The 21,856-nt window shown below is 44.4% G+C and overlaps 1 protein-coding gene across 1 annotated transcript in view; it reads right to left on the reverse strand.

Annotated features, from left to right (window-relative positions):
• Positions 1-15,701, reverse strand: part of LOC126176263 (uncharacterized) — a 204,797-nt gene extending 189,096 nt beyond the window's left edge. The window contains exon 1 of the mRNA XM_049923410.1: positions 15,570-15,701. Within this exon, the coding sequence (XP_049779367.1) occupies positions 15,570-15,693 (124 nt within the window). The 5' untranslated portion in view covers positions 15,694-15,701. The remainder of the gene's footprint in view (positions 1-15,569) is intronic.
• Between the last annotated feature and the right edge of the window lie 6,155 nt (positions 15,702-21,856).

A 21,856-nucleotide genomic window follows, 5' to 3' on the forward strand; every position in this document is an offset into this window, starting at 1 on the left:
AAAGGACAGCCACAACGCATATGGAGAGTTAACGTTCCATTTTGACACCATGTATTTTATTTGTCCGCTATAATGGTTCAAATGGCTCTGAGCTCTATGGGACTTAACATCTATGATCATCAGTCCCCTAGAACTTAGAACTACTTAAACCTAACTAACCTAAGGACATCACACAACACCCAGTCATCACGAGGCAGAGAAAATCCGTGACCCCGCCGGGAATCGAACCCGGGAACCTGGGTGTCCGCTATAATACTGGGCACTGTAGCAGCAAATCAAGGTGAGAGAAAAGGAAAGGAACGCGCTTTTCTAGTTCATTTCTGACTTGGATAGCGACCACTGTCGTTTGGTGGCCAGTGCTGCAAGGGAAAAGACTAATCACGAGGGCATCCGTGGGTTTCAGACGTACCACGGCAACTGTAAACAGTTGCAAACGCTGTCATACAAACTGTGACCACCCACTACGGTGAGGCAGTAAAAGTTGTTGGAATGGACTTTGAGACTCAAAACGTAGACCCTATCACAGCCAGAAAAAAAAGAAAACAGGTGAAACTGAAACAGGTGTAGGTAAAGATAAAAGACTGGCAGGGGAACGGGAATTAAGATAAAAAGACGCAGAACGTACTCGTATATCAGGACTTAAAGGCAGATAACGATGTATAACGATGTTGTTACTGTGGTCTTCGTTCCAACGACTGGTTTGATACAGCTCTCTATGTTAATGTATCATGTGCAAGTTTGTTAATCTCTGCAACCTAAATCTATCTGATCCTGCTTACTACCGGGTGATCAAAAAGTCAGTATAAATTTGAAAACTTAATAAACCACCGAATAATGTAGATAGAGAGGTAAAAATTGACACACATGCTTGGGATGACATGGGGTTTTATTAGAACAAAAAAAAAAAACCATATTGCTAGACGCGTGAAAGATCTCTTGCGCGCGTCGTTTGGTGATGACCGTGTGCTCAGCCGCCACTTTCGTCATGCTTGGCCTCCCAGGTCCCCAGACCTCAGTCCTTGCGATTATTGGCTTTGGGGTTACCTGAAGTTGCAAGTGTATCGTGATCGACCGACATCTTTAGGGATGCTGAAAGACAACATCCGACGCCAATACCTCACCATAACTCCGGACATGCTTTACAGTGCTGTTCACAACATTATTCCTCGACTACAGCTATTGTCTTACTTTGTTATCCTAATTATTGCTATTCTGAGCAGATGAAGCGCCATCTGTCGGACATTTTTTGAACTTTTGTAAGTTTTGGTTCTAATAAAACCCCTTGTCATTCCAAGCATGTATATGATATTATTATTCCGTGATTTATTCAGTTTTCAAATTTATACTGACTTTTTGATCACCCGGTATATTCGAGCCTTTGTCCCCTTCTACATTCCCCTCACCCTCCCTTCAGACAGTTTGCCGAAAGTTCCTTTTTTCCCCAGTTCGATTCAGTTCCTCTTCAATAGCTATTCGACATACCCAACTGAGCTTCAGCATTCTTCTATAGTACCATATATCAGCCGCGCGGGATTAGCCAAGCGGTCTGGGGCGCTGCAGTCGTGGACTGTGCGGCTGGTCCCGGCGGAGGTTCGAGTCCTCCCTCGGGCATGGGTGTGTGTGTTTGTCCGTAGGATAGTTTAGGTTACGAAGTGTGTAAGCTTAGGGACTGATGACCTTAGCAGTTAAGTCCCATAAGATTTCACACACATTTGAACATTTGAACCACATATCAAACGGTTCTATTACATTTTTGTTTGTACTACGTCCACGTTTCGCTTTCATACAAGGCTACACTTCAGACAAATACTTTCATAAAAGACTTCCCAACACTTAAACTGGTATTAGACGTCAATATTTCTTCAGAAATTCTTTTCTTGCTATTGCCGGTCTGCATTTTGTATCCACTCTACTACGGACACATCACTTAGCTAACACAACTACGTAGGTTTCCGCGGCCGGTGACATGATGATTAAAATTCTTCTCGGTGTGTATCACACCACTGTATAAGATTATAAACTTAAAGTTTCAACCGTATTAAAAGGCATCCACAGGCTAATACTAGTTTTGATACGTCATATTTATGAAACTATTGGCCCTATAATGGTCGCGGGGCAGAGGCCTCACCGCGCACGGACGCGACAGCCTAAAGAAACAGCGCACCTGCAAGAAAACGTGCCCACCAAAAGCCAAGCTCTAATCTGCAGACTGCCGCTAGTCACTGACAAGCCGGCTAGTCCATCAACAGCGTATCCCTATCCCCCCTCCCCCCTTCCATCGTGACTAGCCTGTTATATTCTAGGTCCAATAAAGTTTCAAAAACATGACGTATCGACACCGATCGATTGCAATAAACAGAACCACTTTTCATCTACCATAACCAGCCTTGCCCTGAGGAAGGACGTTGTAATACGACGGAAGGTTGGTTTTAAATTTGTAATTGACACAATGACGCAGTACTGTACCCAGAAGAATTTTAATCATCACATCAGTTAGTTCGTAATCCAAATAGCAAAACTAATTCTACTATTTTTAGTTTCTTATTTCCTAACGTAATTCCCTCAGCACCTCCTGTTTTTATTCGACTTCATTTTTACTTTTGTTTGATATTCATCTCATAGTCTCTTTCCAAGACGCTATCCATTCGGGTCAACTAATCTTACAAACCTTTCGCCGACGCTGACAGAACTGCAGTGTCAATGGCAAACTTTTAAGTTTTCTATATCTTCACCGTCAACTTTAATTTCCCTCCAAATTTCTCGCTAGTTTGCTTCACAGTTTTCGCAATGTTCATACTGAATAATACTGGGGTAGCCGACGACCCTGTCTCATTCCCTTCTCACCTATGACTTCCCTTTCATGTCCTCCGACTCATCAAAAAAATGTTCAGATGTGTGTGAAATCTTATGGGACTTAACTGCTAAGGTCATCAGTCCCTAAGCGTACACACTACTTAACCTAAATTATCGTAAGGACAAACACACACACCCATGCACGAGGGAGGACTCGAACCTCCGCCGGGACTAGCCGCACAGTCCATGACTGCAGCGCCCAAGACCGCTCGGCTAATCCCGCGCGGCCCTCCGACTCATAACTCAGTCTGGTTTCTGTACACGTAGTAAACAGCTTTTCGCTCTTTCTATTTGATTCCTGCTACCTTCAATATTTCAAGGAGTTTAATCCAGTCAACGTCATCAAAAGTTTTCTCTAAATCTACTAAAGCTACAAACGTAGGTTCACCTTTTTTTCACCTGACTTCTAGCTTAAGTTGTAGGGTCTGTTTTGCCACAGCTGTTTCTGCATTTCTCCGGAAACCAAAATGTCGACTTCTACATGTTTCTTTATTCTTCTGTAAATAATTCAGGTCAATATTTTGCAACCATACCTTACTAAACTGCCGGTGGGGTAGTATTCACAGCTGTCGGCACCCACCTACTTCGTTATTGGAATTAGAACATTCTTTCTGAAGCCTGAAGGTATTTTATCTGTCTCGGTGACGGTGTATAATGATGAATTCCGTTAAAGTTGAGTGTGGAAGACTCAAGCGGTTATATAAAATGACAGGCAGCAGTAGGACGCTGTTGCCGTAGGAAAAATAGACACATGGATGTCGGTAAGGTACAACAGATGATAGTTGGAACACTGCTACATATAAATACAACCTTCGGCTTTCCCAGTGTATAATGGTCTTCAAATGTTCCCCGGTATTCAAACGGGCAGCATCGTCCAGATAAGCACCCGAGAACACTTCAGAATATATCTAAATATGCCGAAATCCGTATATAGACACTTAACTAGCGGGAAAATGCTCCTGCCGGAGAACTGAATGTTCCTCTTTAAAATACTCTGAAGAAATATGAGGAACCGGATGCCTCAACCCTCATTCCACCTTCCTCACTAAAAATCTTGGCATGCAAACACATTCGCGCTCTTTCAACAGAGAAGTTTCTAAATACTTTCATCCAGTCTCTCTTTGCAATGAAGCCTTCGTAATCACCATCGCTTTCTGTGTGTGTCTCTCTCCTACTGTATCTATTTTCTCCCATTGATTTACACTATATCCCATCTCCTCTCTCTCTCTTACACGGTCTCCCTTGTCTTGTTTTTCAACTGCCACTATCTTCACCATACCATGGCAGCCCAAAAATTTTGGGGGGTCCAACTTATTTTTTCCGCCATATCCACGTGCTTAAAATTTCGGTTTAAAGGGCGCTCACATCTGTAACTCCTTGCTGGGGAGGATCCAGACCCCCCCCCCAAGCCTATTTATGGTCTCCATTCACCTGCATTTATCATCTCCACTGTCTCCTCTCTGTTTTGCTCCCACTGCTTCTATCCCCATCCGTATTTCTCTTTTACTGCCACTGTCTCTTACTGACCATCACTATCGCCTCTCTCTTTGGCTCCCACTGCTGTTGTCTCCATCCATCTGTTCTTCACTTTCCCTGCCACTTTCTCTCCCCAACGTTACTGCCTCCTCTCCCTTCCTCTGCCACTTGGACAGCCTCCCCTCACTTCCACGGTCATTGTCTCTGTGCTACTCCCTTCAGTAGAAAAAAAGCCCGAATGTGTTTGCATGTCAAAACTTTTGCTGAAGAAGGCAGAATGAGGATTGAGGGAGCTGGCTCCTTACTTCTCGGTTAGCCTTTTTTTTAAAGAGCAACCCATCCGCTTTTTTGTGCTTCGACATGAGTATTTTTCGGCTGGCTCCCTTCTTTTCCCTGCTACACAGGGATGTGCTGCTTATACAAAACTAATTCAATAGGCCAGTAAAGTTCTGACAGTTTATTTAATACTTCGAACATTTATGTACTTTGACACATATAAACAACAAATAACATAAAATCGTTTGCATTGCATTTTTATGGGCTCTCGCAATTCATCGTCAACAACCGGCTTACGATTTATATCTTAAAAGAGAAATAAAGATGTTAGAAATACTTTACTGAATTTGCTGACGTTGCAGTTTTACGTAATTATTTTTTTTTGACAGTTAGCTTATCTTCTTTACAGGCATGTTAAGACCATTTCTAACCCAGTTTTTGGCACTGAAGTACCACTGTGGTACGTATGTCCCGCTGTGATGTACCCATTATATAGAGACAGCGTATCATAAAGCTTTATTGGTGAAAAAATGCTGACTAAGAACATGTTTTGGTGATCTCAGGACCCTTGCGATGATCCTAGAACCCTTTCCATGTATTTATTACGTTAGCACAAAATACAATTACACCCCAGACTGGATATTATGTACATATTTTAGATGCATAAGTACGGTAAAATGAATCTCTCGATCTCGGTAATGAATAATAATACTGAAAAATCCCGGACAATATCATCTTAAGAACATGTGATAAAATTTCCGACGACATGCCATGAACATAAATTATAGAAGTGGTCACTCCACAAATGGTACTTTTCGTACCAAAGAATAATGGTTTTTCGGTTTTTTCTCAGAAACAGCCCATGACCAAATTGTGATTTTATAAGCCCCCTGAGATCTATCGTACTCCACACCGAATGCAAAAGAACCAACTGATTTGCTCCATTTTCCGGGGTTGGAGGAAATGTGTAATGTTTAAATTTTGAACCTGTACTGTAACTGTACGATAGCTACAGTACGCCCTTTCTTGCGACAGGTATACAAATGGGCGTTAGGCCAAGGGTTATTCAATACAGTTGACCTCTAATTTCTGTGGTCTACATGGATACTCTTCGAATCACACACAAGTGCCTGGCAGATGGTGATCAGTAGAGTCAGAGAAATCACCGCCTGAAAAATAGCAATTTTTGTGCGCTGCTTCTGGGAACAGATTGGTACTGTTCACCGTGCGCCAACATAGAGAAGAAAGGAAGCAACAAAATTAGAATTTAAACCGGTTCTGTGGCATTAGCAACTGACGTTGTGTTATCGAAAGTTGGAAGACAGAAATGTGAAGTTCACACCCCGAGCCATATAACAACATACACGCCTTAATACGGTGCGTGCACACAGCCATTGAAACTAAGCAATTACACTACTGGCCATTAAAATTGCTACACCAAGAAGAAATGCAGATGATAAACGGGTATTCATTGGACAAATATATTATACTAGAACTGACATATGATTACCTTTTCATGCATAGATCCTGAGAAATCAATACACAGAACAACCACCTCTGGCTGTAATAAAGGCCTTGATACGCGTGGGCATTGAGTCAAACAGCGCTTGGATGGCGTGTACGGGTACAGCTGCCCATGCAGCTTCAACACGATATCACAGTTCATCAAGAGTAGTGACTGGCGTTTTGTGACGAGCCAGTTGCTCGGCCACCATTGACCAGACGTTTTCAATTGGTGAGATATCTGGAGAATGTGCCGGCCAGGGCAGCAGTCGAACATTTCTGTATCCAGAAAGGCCCGTACAGGACCTGCAACATGCGGTCGTGCATTATCCTGCTGAAATGTAGGGTTTCGCAGGGATCGAATGAAGGGTAGAGCCACGGGTCGTAACACATCTGAAATGTAACGTCCACTGTTCAAAGTGCCGTCAATGCGAGCAAGAGGCGACCGAGACGTGTAACCAATGGCACTCCATACCATCACACCGGGTCATACGCTAGTATGGCGATGACGAATACACGCTTCCAATGTGCGATCACCGCGATGTCGCCAAACACGACTATCATGATGCTGTAACAGAACCTGGATTCTTTCGAAAAAATGGCGTTTTGCCATTCGTGCACCCAGGTTCGTCGTTGAGTACCCCATTCCAGGCGCTCCTGTCTGTGATGCAGCGTCAAGGGTAACCGCAGCCACGGTCTCCGAGCTGATAGTCCTTGCTGCTGCAAACGTTGTCGAACTGTTCGTGCAGACGTCCCCATCTGTTGACTCAGGGATCGAGACGTGGCTGCACGATCCGTTACAGCCATGCGGATAAGATGCCTGTCATCTCGACTGCTAGTGATACGAGTCCATTGGGATCCAGCAAGGCGTTCCGTATTACCCTCCATAACCCACCGATTCCATATTCTGCTAACAGTCATTGGATCTCGACCAACCGAGCAGCAATGTCGCAATACGATGAACTGCAATCGCGATAGGCTACAATCCGACCTTCATCTAAGTCGGAAACGTGATGGTACGCATTTCTCCTCCTTACACGAGGCATCACAACAACGTTTCACCAGGTAACGCCGGTCAACTGCTGTTTGTGTATGAGAAATCGGTTGAAAACTTTCCTCATGTCAGCACGTTGTAAGTGTCGCCACCGGCGCCAACCTTGTGTGAATGCTCTGGAAAGCTAATCATTTGCATATCACAGCATATTCTTCCTGTCGGTTAAATTTCACGTCTGTAGCACGTCATCTTCGCGGTGTAGCAATTTTAATGGTCAGTAGTGTATTAGAGGAAATAGAATCAAGCGTACGAAGATTCACTAAATCCGCCATCCGCGATAATGTCAGAAGCAAAGTGAACTTACAAAGTGGTATTTTGACCTTCGACAGACACAAACTCGCACAATATGTATACTTGCATGGAACACTGCGTGAGGTAACACCATATGTACTGCCGGTGAGTATACGTCAAGATTGCGATATGTGTGGCGATGGCCACTCAGCAACATCTTGCACTTCGGAAATAATACGTTATGCTAATGTTAGCCTACCTCGTAACGCAAAAACAAAACTTGGTGATAGGCATACGAACAACAGGGACAGATATCCGATTCTGCGGCATGGCATAATGCCTCGACCAAAGAAGGTTCAGATGGTTCAAATGGCTCTGAGCACTATGGGACTTAACATCTGAGTCCCCTAGAACTTAGAACTTCTTAAAACTACTAACCTAAGGACGGCACACACATCCATGCCCGAGGCAGGATTCCAACCTGCGACCGTAGCGGTCGCACGGTTCCAGACTGTAGCGCCTAGAAACGCTCGGCCACCCGGCCGGCACCGAAGAAGGAACTAAACATTAAATAAAATATAATATTTCTGGTAAAACGTGTTTACAGAACCGTTATTGATATGGGTGCAAGCACAAGATAACAGTCTGAATACAGTGGATCAGAAATAATTTTTTCCAACTTACAGTTCAGAACCGAACAAGAGCATACTCGATCTATGCGGAAAATCGAACCGAGAGTCAAACGTCACCGCAGCCGCGGTCAGTGCCGAGCCACAGAGAGTCAACACAAACACCAACGCGAGGGTACCATGCGGACCACAAGATTGTTGAAAGAAATGAAAATACACATCGCCGGGATAAAAATGCGCACACTGCAGGGCTTCTAAATGATGCTAGTGGTTTAGGTTGCACTGTTATCTCGGCTAACCTTCACGGTATCACACAAAGTTAAGAAAGCTACATGGCTTAACAGTTGGTGATATTGCTAACAAAAATCACAGAGCGTAGTGGGAGACAGAGCAAACGTGCGATATATGTGGCACATTATAGTAGAACAATTAAGACAACCAATTCAGCCAACTTTTCCTGAGCAATAAGACATAGCTCATAATATGTAACTGCGGAACGGGAATTCATTAGTCAGTAACAGAACAACACTCCATACCTTAGAAAAAATGAAAAAAGTATTTGTGTATGCAGTAGGGGAAACAAGGTTAAAACCAGGCTGTAATTTCATCTTTCCAGGATAATAATTAATAATATAGGATAGAGAAGATAGATTTGGCGGAATAGCATTACTCATTTGCAATGACATTATGTCTAGTGAAGTCGGCGGGAGGTCTTGAAGCATGGACAGCCTGAATTGATATACCTGTTCTTTATTGTCTCCACCTGCAGGACGCCAAACACCGGGTTATCGAAGGAATCTAAAAGATTCGTTCAACGTAATTTTAACGTAACAATGGTATGGTGTCACCGCCAGATACCACACTTGCTAGGTGGTAGCCTTTAAATCGGCCGCGGTCCGTAGTATACGTCGGACCCGCATATCGCCACTATCAGTGATTGCAGACCGAGCGCCGCCACACGGCAGGTCTAGAGAGACTTTCTAGCACTCGCCCCAGTTGTTCAGCAGACTTTGCTAGCGATGATTCACTGACAAAATACGCTCTCATTTGCCGAGACGATAGTTAGCATAGCCTTCAGCTACGTCATTTGCTGCGACCTAGCAAGGCGCCATTACCAGTTACTATTGATGCTGTAAAACATGTACCGTCAAGAGCGATGTTCACCATTTATGGATTAAAGTTAAGTATTCCACAGCTACGTCCTTTTTTGTTAGTCTAATTTCCTTGACCTGTTCCAGACCTCACGCCAGCCTGCGTGAGCTAAAACGCGTGCCTTTCGGCTTCCTCTCATACCGGGTTGGCTCTCTTGCCAATCCACAACAAATGGCACGCCTAAAATTCAGTCATTGGCCCCTCTGAACAACGTCTAAACCTAACTAGAAAGGTGGACTAACGACACTGACTGTACGAAGAGGTTGGAAACACTAAACGCATGGTGCTCCCCTGCCAGCGCAAACGCATCACGGACACCCTACGTCGTCAGGTGCTGAACTTGGGTAACAAGGGGATCTCACAGCATCGCAGCGCTTCTCTAACTCTTTGCTGCTGAGAGCGTGGATATACGACTAAGGGCGACTCAGTTAAGCATAAGGGAATTCAGAATTGTGATGTGAGAGCATTTGGGAAAGTGTAGGGTCCTGGGACGAAAATTTTTATGAATCTGTACTGTAAACGGCCAGCGGCCTTGCCGTAGTGGTAACACCGGTTCCCGTCAAATCACCGAAGTTGAGCGCTGTCGGGCTTGGGTAGCCGGCTGGGTCTGTTGAGCAATGCTGGCAATCGGGGTGCACTCAGCCCATATGATGCCAACTGAGTGAGAAGTAGCGGCTCCGGTCACGACGAAAACTGACAACTGCAGGGAGAGCGGTGTGCTGACCACACGCCCCTCCATACCCGTATCCAGTGACGCCTATCGGCTGAGGCTGGTAGGTACCGTTGGGCCTTAAGAGGCCTGTTCGGACAGAATACTGCGAACTGTTGTACTAATTGAATAACGTGTACGATGAATGTATGATTGCTATATCAATGCGAAATACAGAAAAATAGTGGCAGGTGATAGGTACTAGTTCCTCTTCAAATCTAAGGTATCGATAAAGTCGCCATACATTTATCTTCGTTGTGGGAAATCGTAAACTTTCTTTTTTTCCCATCCTACTGAGCCTCAAGTTGCTCGCATAATCAAGCTGGACTTGTTGACTGATTACAAAAGTATGAACGTAGGGAGATTCCCCACAACCGAATGTTATTTTCGGTGGTTAATGTTTACGAAAAAGGTTGGGGCCACCCCAAGGAAGACTTGTGTGGTCAGCAGAAAGCAGTTTTTGATGAAAATTTTGTTGTCTACAGGAAATCGCTACTCTTATGAACATGACATAAGATCAGAATGGTAAATAACAATGTCCATTGACGACATGCATTCAATAGGCATATATCACAGATAACAGCAGCTTAAATGTGAAATATCTTTATCCATCCATTATTAATTTGAGTTTCCACTATTTTGGTACAGCTGTGGGTGGTAATTCGGTATTTCATATTGATCTTCCTAGCATGAACGCTTAGGCCTAATGTGTAACGTCCACATTAAAAAAGGATTAAGACATGAGCAAGAAAAAAAATCCAACAGTTGTTGAGTACAGTTGCAATGGCGTGCTCCAGGGCTTTTGTCACAGCAATTAACTGTTTATGTGTAACGTTATAAGGTGATATGCAAAGGAACGAACCGTAAAATCAAGAGTAGAGAAAATAGACGACTTCGTCTCTGGGAGATTTTAGCGAACACGGTTCTTGTGTAATCAGATTTTTTTAAACTGCTCCAGTGTTTGGGAGTCTCACCATCACAGTGTAATGGAGGAAGTTGAAGTAATTTAGAAGCATATTTGTAAGCTGCAGATTCAGCCTATACTATAGTGTTATGGAGATCCTTAGGAGCGTTACGTAGGTCGCTTTCGAAGTAGTACAGCATTCTTCTCGCGAGACAGTGTCAAATTTCATAGATCAAACACTCGAGACGAAGTGGTAACCTATTCTAGTACAACATACACTGACCAGCCAAAACGCTGGTAGCACTGCCCATCGCGTTATTGAATACCGACAGGAAGCGCTGCAGGCACGTGACGCGGTAAGGTGAGTACACAAGCGGCGCAGAGACCAACGACGAATCAATCTAGCGACAATACGGGCTGCAGATGACTACAGCCAGTGACGTAAGTGTCTTTAACAAAGAGGAGATTACATCACACATTCAAATAATTGATTCGCCTCGGTGGGCTATGAATCCACCACCTTCAGTACGGATGCATAATTACGTTCGACCTGCTGTGTGAATCTCAAAGTAGCGAACATGGAGGACATGGACAGGGGCTGCGGATAGGCGGCGCTCGGAGGGAGTGTGGGTTGACCATGAGGCATGTCGAGATAGTTGGTCCAAGTGGGATAAACACTATACAGGCATGGAGCAGCGGTTAATTAGAATCACGGTCCTGCACACATTTTCACTCGTCGTCGCTAGTTCCGCACAAAGTCCGGATGCAGCTGACATAAATAATTCCTTCCCTTCCATTCCCTTCCCTTTCCTTTCCTTTCCTTTCCTTTCCTTTCCTTTCCTTTCCTTTCTTCCCCTACACCTTCAGTTTATACAAACAGGAGATTGTTACAGCCAGAAGATTAGGAAAGAGCATCTCAGCAATGTCGAAGATGGTCATCTGTTCTCGTATTACTTTCTTCGGCATCTATGGCAAGTGTCTGAAGAACGGTGAGACCACAAGTACGCAACAAGGTCTTGAACATGCATGCGTCATCACAGAACGTGGAAGTCAGAGGCTTGCCCACTCTGCAAATCAGCGTAGGCGGCGAACTGTGGCAGATCTGACGACAGAATTCAGTGCTGGTGCAGCCGCAAGTGTTCCGGAATACACCGTTCAGAGCACTTTGCTGAACATTACGCTTCGCAGAAGACGACCCGTACGTGTTCCTACGTTGACTCACCAACATCGTTAATTACTTTTGGGGTTATAGTGGCACGAGATTGTACCATGGGTCAATGGAAACATGTCTTCCGCTCTGATGAATCACGATTGTTACAGCAGTTCGACGGTCGTGTCCTTATACGCCATCATCCAGGAGATCGGCTGCTCCAAACATAGACCGATAGACCGTGCCGCGGACGCAGACTAGTGGCGAGTTTCATCTGGGCTTCCATGTGACCTAAGGCAGTAACTGAAGACGCCACAACAGAGTCAACATCATTGCGGACCGTCAGCATCCTTTATTACTTGTATTCCGCAATGGCAATGGCATTATCCAGTAGGATAACTATCCGTGTCACTAGGGCAAAGTCGTGCTACAGTGGACTGAAGAGAAGAACAATTATGTTGATGTTTTGGTCACCAAATTTGTCTGATATGAGCCCCATGGAACACATCTGGGACGCTGTCAGATGCTACATCCACGCCCACAAACCACCAGCCCGTAATTTAGGAGACGCGCGGGACCTGTGCGTAAACACCTGCTGCCACATACCTCCGGAAATGTATCAACGACTTGTCGAATTCATGCCACGCAGACACGCTGATGTATTGCGTTACAAAGGTAGAAAAACTTGGTACTAAGCAAGTGGGTATAATGTTTTTAGTTTAACAGAGTTTACTCGATGAAAGGCTCGTAAGAATAACATGAGAGATTCTACAGTACGCACGGAGGCTTGCAGACAATTATGGTACCCTTCGTCGCCAGTGTAGGAGTATACCGTAGAGAAGAAGGGAGGGAAATAAGAGTGTACGCAGCGTGTGACCTGCTAGGTGGTGGCGAAAGGTGGATCTCATATTATTTTTGTCGCTAATGCCGAAATAGTTTTGACAGTTCACGGCAAATAATTCAGAGTGGAGTTGGTGCTTGTCAGTATTTCATTACTTGTTCCGCCTTCCTTCAAATTGACACTGAACTGATACGTTCGTCTGTGTCGCGGGCAGGTTGCAGCATTGGCTCGTGAAGATCATAGATCATTTTTTTGTGTTGGGAGTGAGGTGGATAGGAGAGGTGAGGATCCCGTCGTCGAGAAGATGGGACATACATTGCAGTGCGCATCCCACTCTGCTATGGGATTGGGGAACGACAGCGGACCGAAGAAATTTAAACGTTGGGGTTCGCTGATGACATGACTTCGGAATGCATAATGTCTTGAAAAGAGGTTGCAAGATGAATATCAATAAAGGTAAAGTACGTGTAACGAAATGTATTCGACTTGAATCAGGCGTTGCTGAAGGAATTACGCTGGGAAACGAGGCACTAAAAGTCCTAGGTGAGGTAGGCTATTTGGGCATCAAAATAAGTGACGGTGACCAAAGTATAGAGGAAATAAACTGCAAAGTGGCAATAGCATGAAAAGCGTTTCCGGAAAATAGAAATTTATTGATCTCGAATATGATTCAGATCTCAGGAATTCTGTTCTCAAGATCTTTGTCTGGATTTTAGCCTTATATAGAAGTGAAACGTGGACGGTAAACAGTTCAGACAAGGAAACATTAGAAGTTTCTGAAGTGTGGTGCTACAGAAGAATGCTGAAGATAAGGCGAGTAGATGAAATAAATGAGGTGATACTAAACTGAAATGGGGAAAAAAACATTTATGGCACAATGTGACGTAATGATGGGATCTGTTGATAGAACACATCCTGAGAAATCAAGTAATCATTAGCTTGGTTACGGAGAAACCTGTGTATGTGTTTCTGTGAGGGAGGGGGGGGGGGGTGGACAAATAGTGGAGGGTGCCCAGGACTGGAATAGAGTAACAGTTCAGATGGATGTAGGTCACAGTAATGATGTAAAAGTGGAAAGATTTGCGCAGGACAGACAAGCATGGAGAGCTGCAACTAGCCAATCCTTGGAATGTAGACCACTACCACACGGAAGAAATTCAGACGTGTCCTCAAAGGAACCATCACGAGGACACTGATTAGTTGGGTCAGGACAACGAAAGGTTTAATTGCGTAAACGTGAGGACACTTATTCTACAGCTGGGTAGCTCGCTAGAACAACCGGTCTCTTGCTGTTCAAAGACTTTTATTTAATGTCAAGTTTCCGGCACAGCCCTTTATCAGGATATCTGCCAAATAAAATTACAGCACCATTAACACAGGCTTAATTGGCGGAAGTCACTAGCAGCAAATTTCCAAAGGATGTTAAAAAGAATGCTCAGAAAGAAATACCAAAAACAGTCGTCATCCAAAATATGGAGTCAGATGTGTCGTCAGTCAGCATTAGTACTAAATTATTAGAAACACGGCGCTACAAAGTTTAACCAGCGGAACTTGCCATCATGTGGCATTAATGAAAAAGTATGCCCACAGAAATAAAAGAACAACCTGATACTGAAAAAAAACATACAATACAAATTGAATCATGAGTCGTCTGTAATTTTAACATTCTTTGTTCCTGCCCCTTGATACCTTTTCTTCCCTTTCCTTACCGGCCCTAATTGTACCATTTATGATTGGTTTATGCATTGTTGATACATTATCGTTTTATTACGTTTATTTAGGTTAAGAGTTACGTCTCCGTTCATAATTCTGTATATTTTTTCCGTACTATCAAGTTGCTCATTTACTTATGTGGTCGCAAACAGCGTCACTGCGCCAACTCGTTCTCCCCGCATGGCAGCAGTATCCGTCAGGTAAGTTCTGTAACGGCACTAATTGAACCTTGTTTGCTTTATGCGCTGTTGTGTATACTCTTGTTTTTATAATGCTTTTAGGCCCATATTCAGGCCTTTGTTCCTATTACACACCTTTTGATTTCAATATATTGTTGTTCAGTTATTTCTATGGGCGCAGTATAGCTCCACTGTTCTTATACATTCACACCACCTGGTAGAAAGTTGTCTTAGCTAAATTTTTTAGCACCGTCTTTCTATCAGTTGAGTTCTGATGCTGACGGCTGAACATGTGACTCCATATGCGGTATGAAGACTCTTCAATTACATTTGTGTTTATGGCTCTATTATTATTGTCAGTAGATTTTCTGACGAAGGGCTGTAACCAAAACGCGTCAATAACTAGCAATTTTTTAACAGCAAGTTATCAGTTATGCTAGGGAGCTACGCATCAGTGGCCTAAGTTCCCTCAAGTTTACTTCATGGTTGCAGGCCTGCAGCGCAACTTCATGTCGCATCTAAAATTTAATCGCGTAAAATTCGACGCCAGAATCTGTTAACATGAAAATTCCATGGGTACTGTACCGCGTCCTATGGTATATCAGTGATAGTTATTTACGATATGACGCTGTACCACACCCAGAAAACATTCAAGTTAGCTGTCAGTTGTCGAAAAGCAACCTTTATCGTTCCTGCCACCTCCGCAGCGACCTGTGTTGTAAGCCATAGCTTCCTGCCCACGGATAGCGACACCCCCGGACAAACCGCAAGGCATTCAGCGGCCAGCGGGGTCCTGGGAGAAAGTGCCGGAGCAGATGAGGTGACGCACGCTGCGCCCGTTATGCAAGTGTGGCGCGGCGAAGGCGGACTTTACATAAGACAGCCACGCCACTCCTCACCTGCGACGTAGGCGCGGCCCGGCAGCGTCAGCAGGGCCTGCGACGTCTCGCACCCGCCAGAGGCTGCAGCCAACCCTCCGCCGCACACCACCAACACAGCCACCACCACCACCAGCCGCCCCATCACTGCCGCACCTGAAACACGCATACGAAATACGTCACCTCTGTGGACAACGATTGCTTCTGGATAAAATAATTCGTTTGTAATTTACTGAAAAGAACCCGCAAAAGTATTCTTCAGAGTGATGCTATTCTGAGCAAATTAACACTACATGTCGGTCTAAACACTCTGCATTTCACAACATGACGCCGCATTTCTTTTAAAGCTGACGTACTGTGGTTACATTTAGACTCTGCAAATCACGTTACGGTGTGTGGTTGAGGGTTCTTCTGGTTTTAACAGTAACCGTCAGGAGCGACGTTATGTGGATGACGACATAAAACAAATAGTAAGGAAAGCAGATGCCAGACTGAGATTCATAGGACGAATATTAACAAAATGGAAATCATCAACGAAAGAAGTGGCTTACAAAACACTTGTTCGAGCGGTTCTTGAATATTATTTATTGTTTATTTTTTAACATGAACCATGAACCACGGACGATGCCGTTGGTGGGGAGGCTTGCGTGCCTCAGCGATACAGATAGCCGTACCGCAGGTGCAACGATAACAGAGGGGTATCTGTTGAGAGGCCAGACAAACGTGTGGTTCCTGAAGAGGGGCAGCAGCCTTTTCAGTAGTTGCAGGGGCAACAGTCTGGATGACTGACTAATCCGGCCTTGTAACACTAACCAAAGCGGCCTTGCTGTCCTGGTACTACGGACGGCTGAAAGCAAGGAGAAACTACAGCCGTAATCTTTCCCGAGGGCATGCAGCTGTACTGTATGGTTAAATGATGAAGGCGTCCTCTTGGGTAAAATATTCCGGAGGTAAAATAGTCCCCCCCATTTGCATATTCGGGCGGGGACTACTCGGGAGGTCGTTGTTATCAGGAGAAAGAAAACTGGCGTTCTACGGGTCGGAGCGTGGAATGTCAGATCCCTTAATCGGGCAGGTAGGTTAGAAAATTTAAAAAGGGAAATGTATAGGTTAAAGTTCGCTGTAGTGGGAATTAGTGAAGTTCAGTGGCACGAGGAACAAGATTTCTGGTCATGTGATTACAAGGTTATAAATACAAAATCAAATAGGGGTAATGCAGGAGTAGGTTTAATAATGAATAAAAGAATAGGAATGCGGGTAAGCTACTACAAAAAGCATTATTGTGGCCAAGATAGATACAAAGCCCACGCCTACCAAAGTAGTACAAGTTTATGTGCCAACTAGCTCCGCAGATGACGAAGAGATTGACGAAATGTATGATGAGATAAAAGATATTATTCAGATAGTGAAGAGAGACGAAAATTCAATAGTCAGGGGTGACTGGAATTCGATAGTAGGAAAAAGAAGAGAAGGAAACGTAGTAGGTGAATATGGAATGGGGATAAGGAATGAAAGAGGAAGCCGCCTGGTAGAATTTGGCACAGAGCATAACTTAATGATAGCTAAAACTTGGCTTAAGAATCATGAAAGAAGTCTGGAGATACGGGAAGGTTTCAGATCATACGTTTGTACAGAAACCAGATGGCAGTTATAAGAGTCGAGGGGCATGAAAAGGAAGCAGTGGTTGGGAAAGGGAGTGAGACAGGGTTGTAGCCTATCCCCGATGTTATTCACTCTGTATATTGAGCAAGCAGTAAAGGAAACAAAAGAGAAATTCGGAGTGGGAATTAAAATCCATGGAGAAGAAATAAAATCTTTAAGGTTCGCCGATGACATTGTAATTCTGTCAGAGACAGCAAAGGACCTGGAAGAGCAGCTGAACGGAATGGACAGTGTCTTGAAAGGAGGATATAAGATGAACATCAACAAAAGCAAAACGAGGATAATGGAATGTAGTCGAATTACATCGTGTGATGCTGAGGGAGCTAGATTGGGAAATGAGACGCTTAAAGTAGTAAATGAGTTTTGCTATTTGGGTAGCAAAATAATTGATGGTGGTCGAAGTAGAGGGGTAACAAAATGAAGACTGGCAATGGAAAGGAAAGCGTTTCTGAAGAAGGGAAATTTGTTAACGTCTAGTATAGATTTAAGTGTCAGGAAGTCGTTTCTGAAAGTATCTCTATGGAGTGTAGCCATGTATGGAAGTGAGATGTGGACGATAAATAGTTTAGACAATAAGAGAAAAGAAGCTTTCGAAATGTGGTGCTACAGAAGAATGCTGAAGATTAGATGGGTAGATCACATAACTAATGAGGAGGTACTGAATAGAATTGGGGAGAAGAGGAGCTTGTGGCACAACTTGACTAGAAGAAAGGATCGGTTGGTGGGACACGTTCTGAGGCATCAAGGGATCACCAATTTAGTATTTGAGGGCAGCGTGCAGGGTAAAAATCGTAGAGGGACACCACGAGATGAATACACTAAACAGATTCAGAAGGATGTTGGTTACAGTAGGAATTGGGAGATAAAGAAGCTTGCACAGTATAGAGTAGCTTGGAGAGCTGCATCAAACCAGTCTCCAAACCAGTCTCTGGACTGAGGACCGGCCGGCCGCGGTGGCCGTGCGGTTCTGGCGCTGCAGTCCGGAACCGCGGGACTGCTGCGGTCGCAGGTTCGAATCCTGCTTCGGGCATGGGTGTGTGTGATGTCCTTAGATTAGTTAGGTTTAAGCAGTTCTAAGTTCTAGGGGACTTATGACCTAAGATGTTGAGTCCCATAGTGCTCAGAGCCATTTGAACCATTTAACTGAGGACCACAACAACAACAACAACAACAACAGCACAGGGTGATCTACCGGCTTGGTAACTAAGTTGATCAAAATGTGGTACATAATTAGATTTCGTAAAGGAAAACAAATTGTACTATATTCTTAAGAAGAAAGTGACAGATGAAAGGAAAGATTTAGATAATAAAAGATAACTCACTATTTGGCTATTTCTAGTAGAAGATCTGTCTCTCCTGATTTAGCATATTCTATTCTACTATGGTTACTACTACACACACCAAAAAAAGTTTTACTTCACCGCGGTTCCGAGGGTTCCGGAACCTGTACAGAAAATTGGTGTAGAGATCAACATAATCATCATTTCAAACGGTTCAAATAGCTCTAAGCACTATGGGACTTATAATCTGAGATCATCAGTCCCCTAGACTTAGAACTACTTAAACCTAACTAACCTAAGGACATCACAACATCCATGTCCGAGGCAGGATTCGAACCTGCGACCGCGGCCGGCTAAATATCATTTCCGCCCTTTTTATTGCTCATGAAAACCACACGCTGCGAGATCTTCAGAAGTGCAGGTCCAGATTGCTGTACGCACCGGTACCTCTAACACCCATAGCACGTCCTCTTGCATTGATGCATGCCTGTATTCCTCGTCGCACACTATCCACATTTTCATCAAGGCACTGTTGGTCTAGTGTCCCACTCCTCAACGGCGATTCGGCATAGATCCCTCAGAATGATAGGTGGATCACGACGTCCAAAAACAGTCCTTTTCATTGTATCCCAGGCATGGTCGATAGGGCTCATGTCTGGAGAACAAGCTAGCCACTCTTGTCGATTGATGTAGTTATCCTGAAGGAAGTCATTCACAAGATGTGCACGATGGGGTTGAGAATTGTCATTCATGAAGACGAATGCCTCGCCAGTATGCTGCCGACATGGTTGCACTATAGGTCGGGGGATGGCATTCACCTATCGTACGGTCGTTACGGCGCCTTCCTTGACCACCAGCGGCGTACGTCGGCCCCACATAATGCCACCCCAAAACAGCAGGGAACCTCCACCTTGATGGACTCGCTGGACAGTGTGTCTAAGGCGTGCAGCCTGCCAGGTTGACTCCAAACACGTCTCCGACGACTGTCTGGTTGAAGGCATATGCGACACTCATCGGTGAAGAGAACGTGATGCCAATTCTGTGTGGTCCATTCGGCATGTTCTTGGGCCCATCTGTATCGCGCTTCATGGTGTCGTGGTTGCAAAGACGAATTTCGTCATGGACGTCCGGAGTGGAGTTGCGCATCATGCAACCTATAGCGCACAGTTTGAGTCATAACTCGACGTCCTGTGGCTGTACGAAAAGCACTATTCAACATGGTGGCGTTGCGTTGCTGTCGGGGTTCCTCCGAGCCATAATCCGTAGGTAGCGGTAATCCACTATAGTAGTAGCCCTTGGGCGGCCTGAGCGAGGCATGTCATCGACAGTTCCTGTTTCTCTGTGTCTTATCCATGTCCGAACAACATGGCTTTGGTTCAATCCGAGACGCTTGGACACTTGCCTTGTTGAGAGCCCTTCCTGTCACAAAGTAACAATGGGGACCCGATCGAACCGCGGTATTGACCGTCTAGGCACTGTGCCTAGGTATGACAGTACTATTTGTTACTACATTTCCTTCCCCCTTTTGCCCGCACCATGAGTAGGAGAGGCGCCTCGGAAGGGTGACCTCGAGCCTCGTCTTCCTGAAGGGCATTTGTTATCTTCTTGAATATTCCTCATGACCGTGGGAACCTTACGAAGTAGGGGTTTTAGTGGTCGCGAGGGTGCTACAGAGATGCTCAACAACTACAAGGTCAGCCATTGGAAGAGGGGTTGTACCATGGATAGGTTTACTATTCAAATCCTGTGAGAATAGGTTTCAGGAAGAATAGGACCACATATTACTTTCTCCCACATTCGTCTCGCGGAACTACCACAAGGTGAAAATTCTAGAAATTAGAGCTAATACAGTGGTTTACCGACAGTTATTCTTCCCATGCGCCATTCGCGAATGGAGCAGGGACCAAGAGATCAGTTTGTGGTACCAGAAGTACTCTCCTTCACACATCGCCAGGTGTCTTTGCATTATTGATGGAGATGTAGATATTTATCATTTCCTGCCTTCACTGTTCCATTGGACAATGGTGTGAGGGATGATCGACTGTCGATAATTTTCCGTATGACCTCTAATTACTCTAATTTTTTCATCGTGGTTATTTCATGAGACATATGTGGTAGGTGGTAATGTGTTGCGTGACTGTTAGTAGAACATACAGTCTCAGAATTTCAACAGTAATCCGTCCGTGATACACAACGCCTCTTTTGTAGCGAGGACCGCTGGAGTTCCATGAGCATCTCTAGCGCTCTTAGGCTACGGCCACACTTGCGTTTTTTTGAAGCTGGAGGTTCAGCGTCTAAAGAAGCAGCTTCAGAAGTCGCCTGGTGGTGGCCACATTCGACCGTGTACATAATTTCTTTCAGCACAACGCGTCCTAGCGACCAAAGACGTGAATGTTGCCATATATGGCTCAGTAGCGTTTCAGACGTGCCTGGGTGACATCGCAGCGTTGAGAAATAAATGTATTAAGTAAAACATCTGCAACAATAATATATGCTGCATTGTTACTGATTCGACGGAGACGACGTAGACAAAAAAGACGTTTTTAAATTCATCCAATAATCGAGTACAGATCAGAGAGGGGAACATTCAATCTGCTACACAACAAACTTAAAGAAAACCTTGAAAAGTCTTTTGAGTACTACAGGATGTCTATTAAGTCATACGAGACTCTACTGTCTAATGTATCGAATGCTATTACTGGAAGAAACACTCGACTACGTGAATGCATAAGGGCTGAATAAAAATTATCAGTTACTCTGGGATAAGTGAAGTTTTATTACTTATTCTACTGTTTGTTTACAATGCACAAAAGGACAGGATTGAATCTTCTGATTTTTCCTCGAAGATCATTGTAGGTGTGCTGCTTGTGGACTGAGATGATTGTTGGTCACTTTCAGCTATAATTCTAGACGGCTGTGCATGTGTGTAGGACTGAACAAAAAAATGGCTCTGAGCACTATGGGACTTAATATCTGTGGTTATCAGTCCCCTAGAACTTAGAACTACTTAAACCTAACTAACCTAAGGACATCACACACATCCATGCCCGAGGCAGGATTCGAACCTGCGACCGTAATAGTCGCGCGGTAGGACTGAACCAATTGTAAATATTTCGATTGAAAATCCATCTTGTCAGCTGGGCTAAAGTTCTTAATAAGGGGCATTTGCGAAAGTAAGAACATCTCATCTGTATCGTTAGTTCTAGATTCCTTTGCATGTGACTGTTGCAAACTCGTTTCCAAAACGCCCAACAACTTTTTTTCGAACTCGTCCTGTTTTCGTTTCTTCAGAAATGGACTTTCTTTCTCCCTTTGCGCTGTGCGAGCAGTGGGAGAGGCTTTGGATGTAGTGTTGTATTTCAGGTG

The sequence above is a fragment of the Schistocerca cancellata genome, chromosome 3 (genome assembly GCF_023864275.1).
Source record: "Schistocerca cancellata isolate TAMUIC-IGC-003103 chromosome 3, iqSchCanc2.1, whole genome shotgun sequence".
Taxonomy (NCBI): Eukaryota; Metazoa; Arthropoda; class Insecta; order Orthoptera; family Acrididae; genus Schistocerca; species Schistocerca cancellata.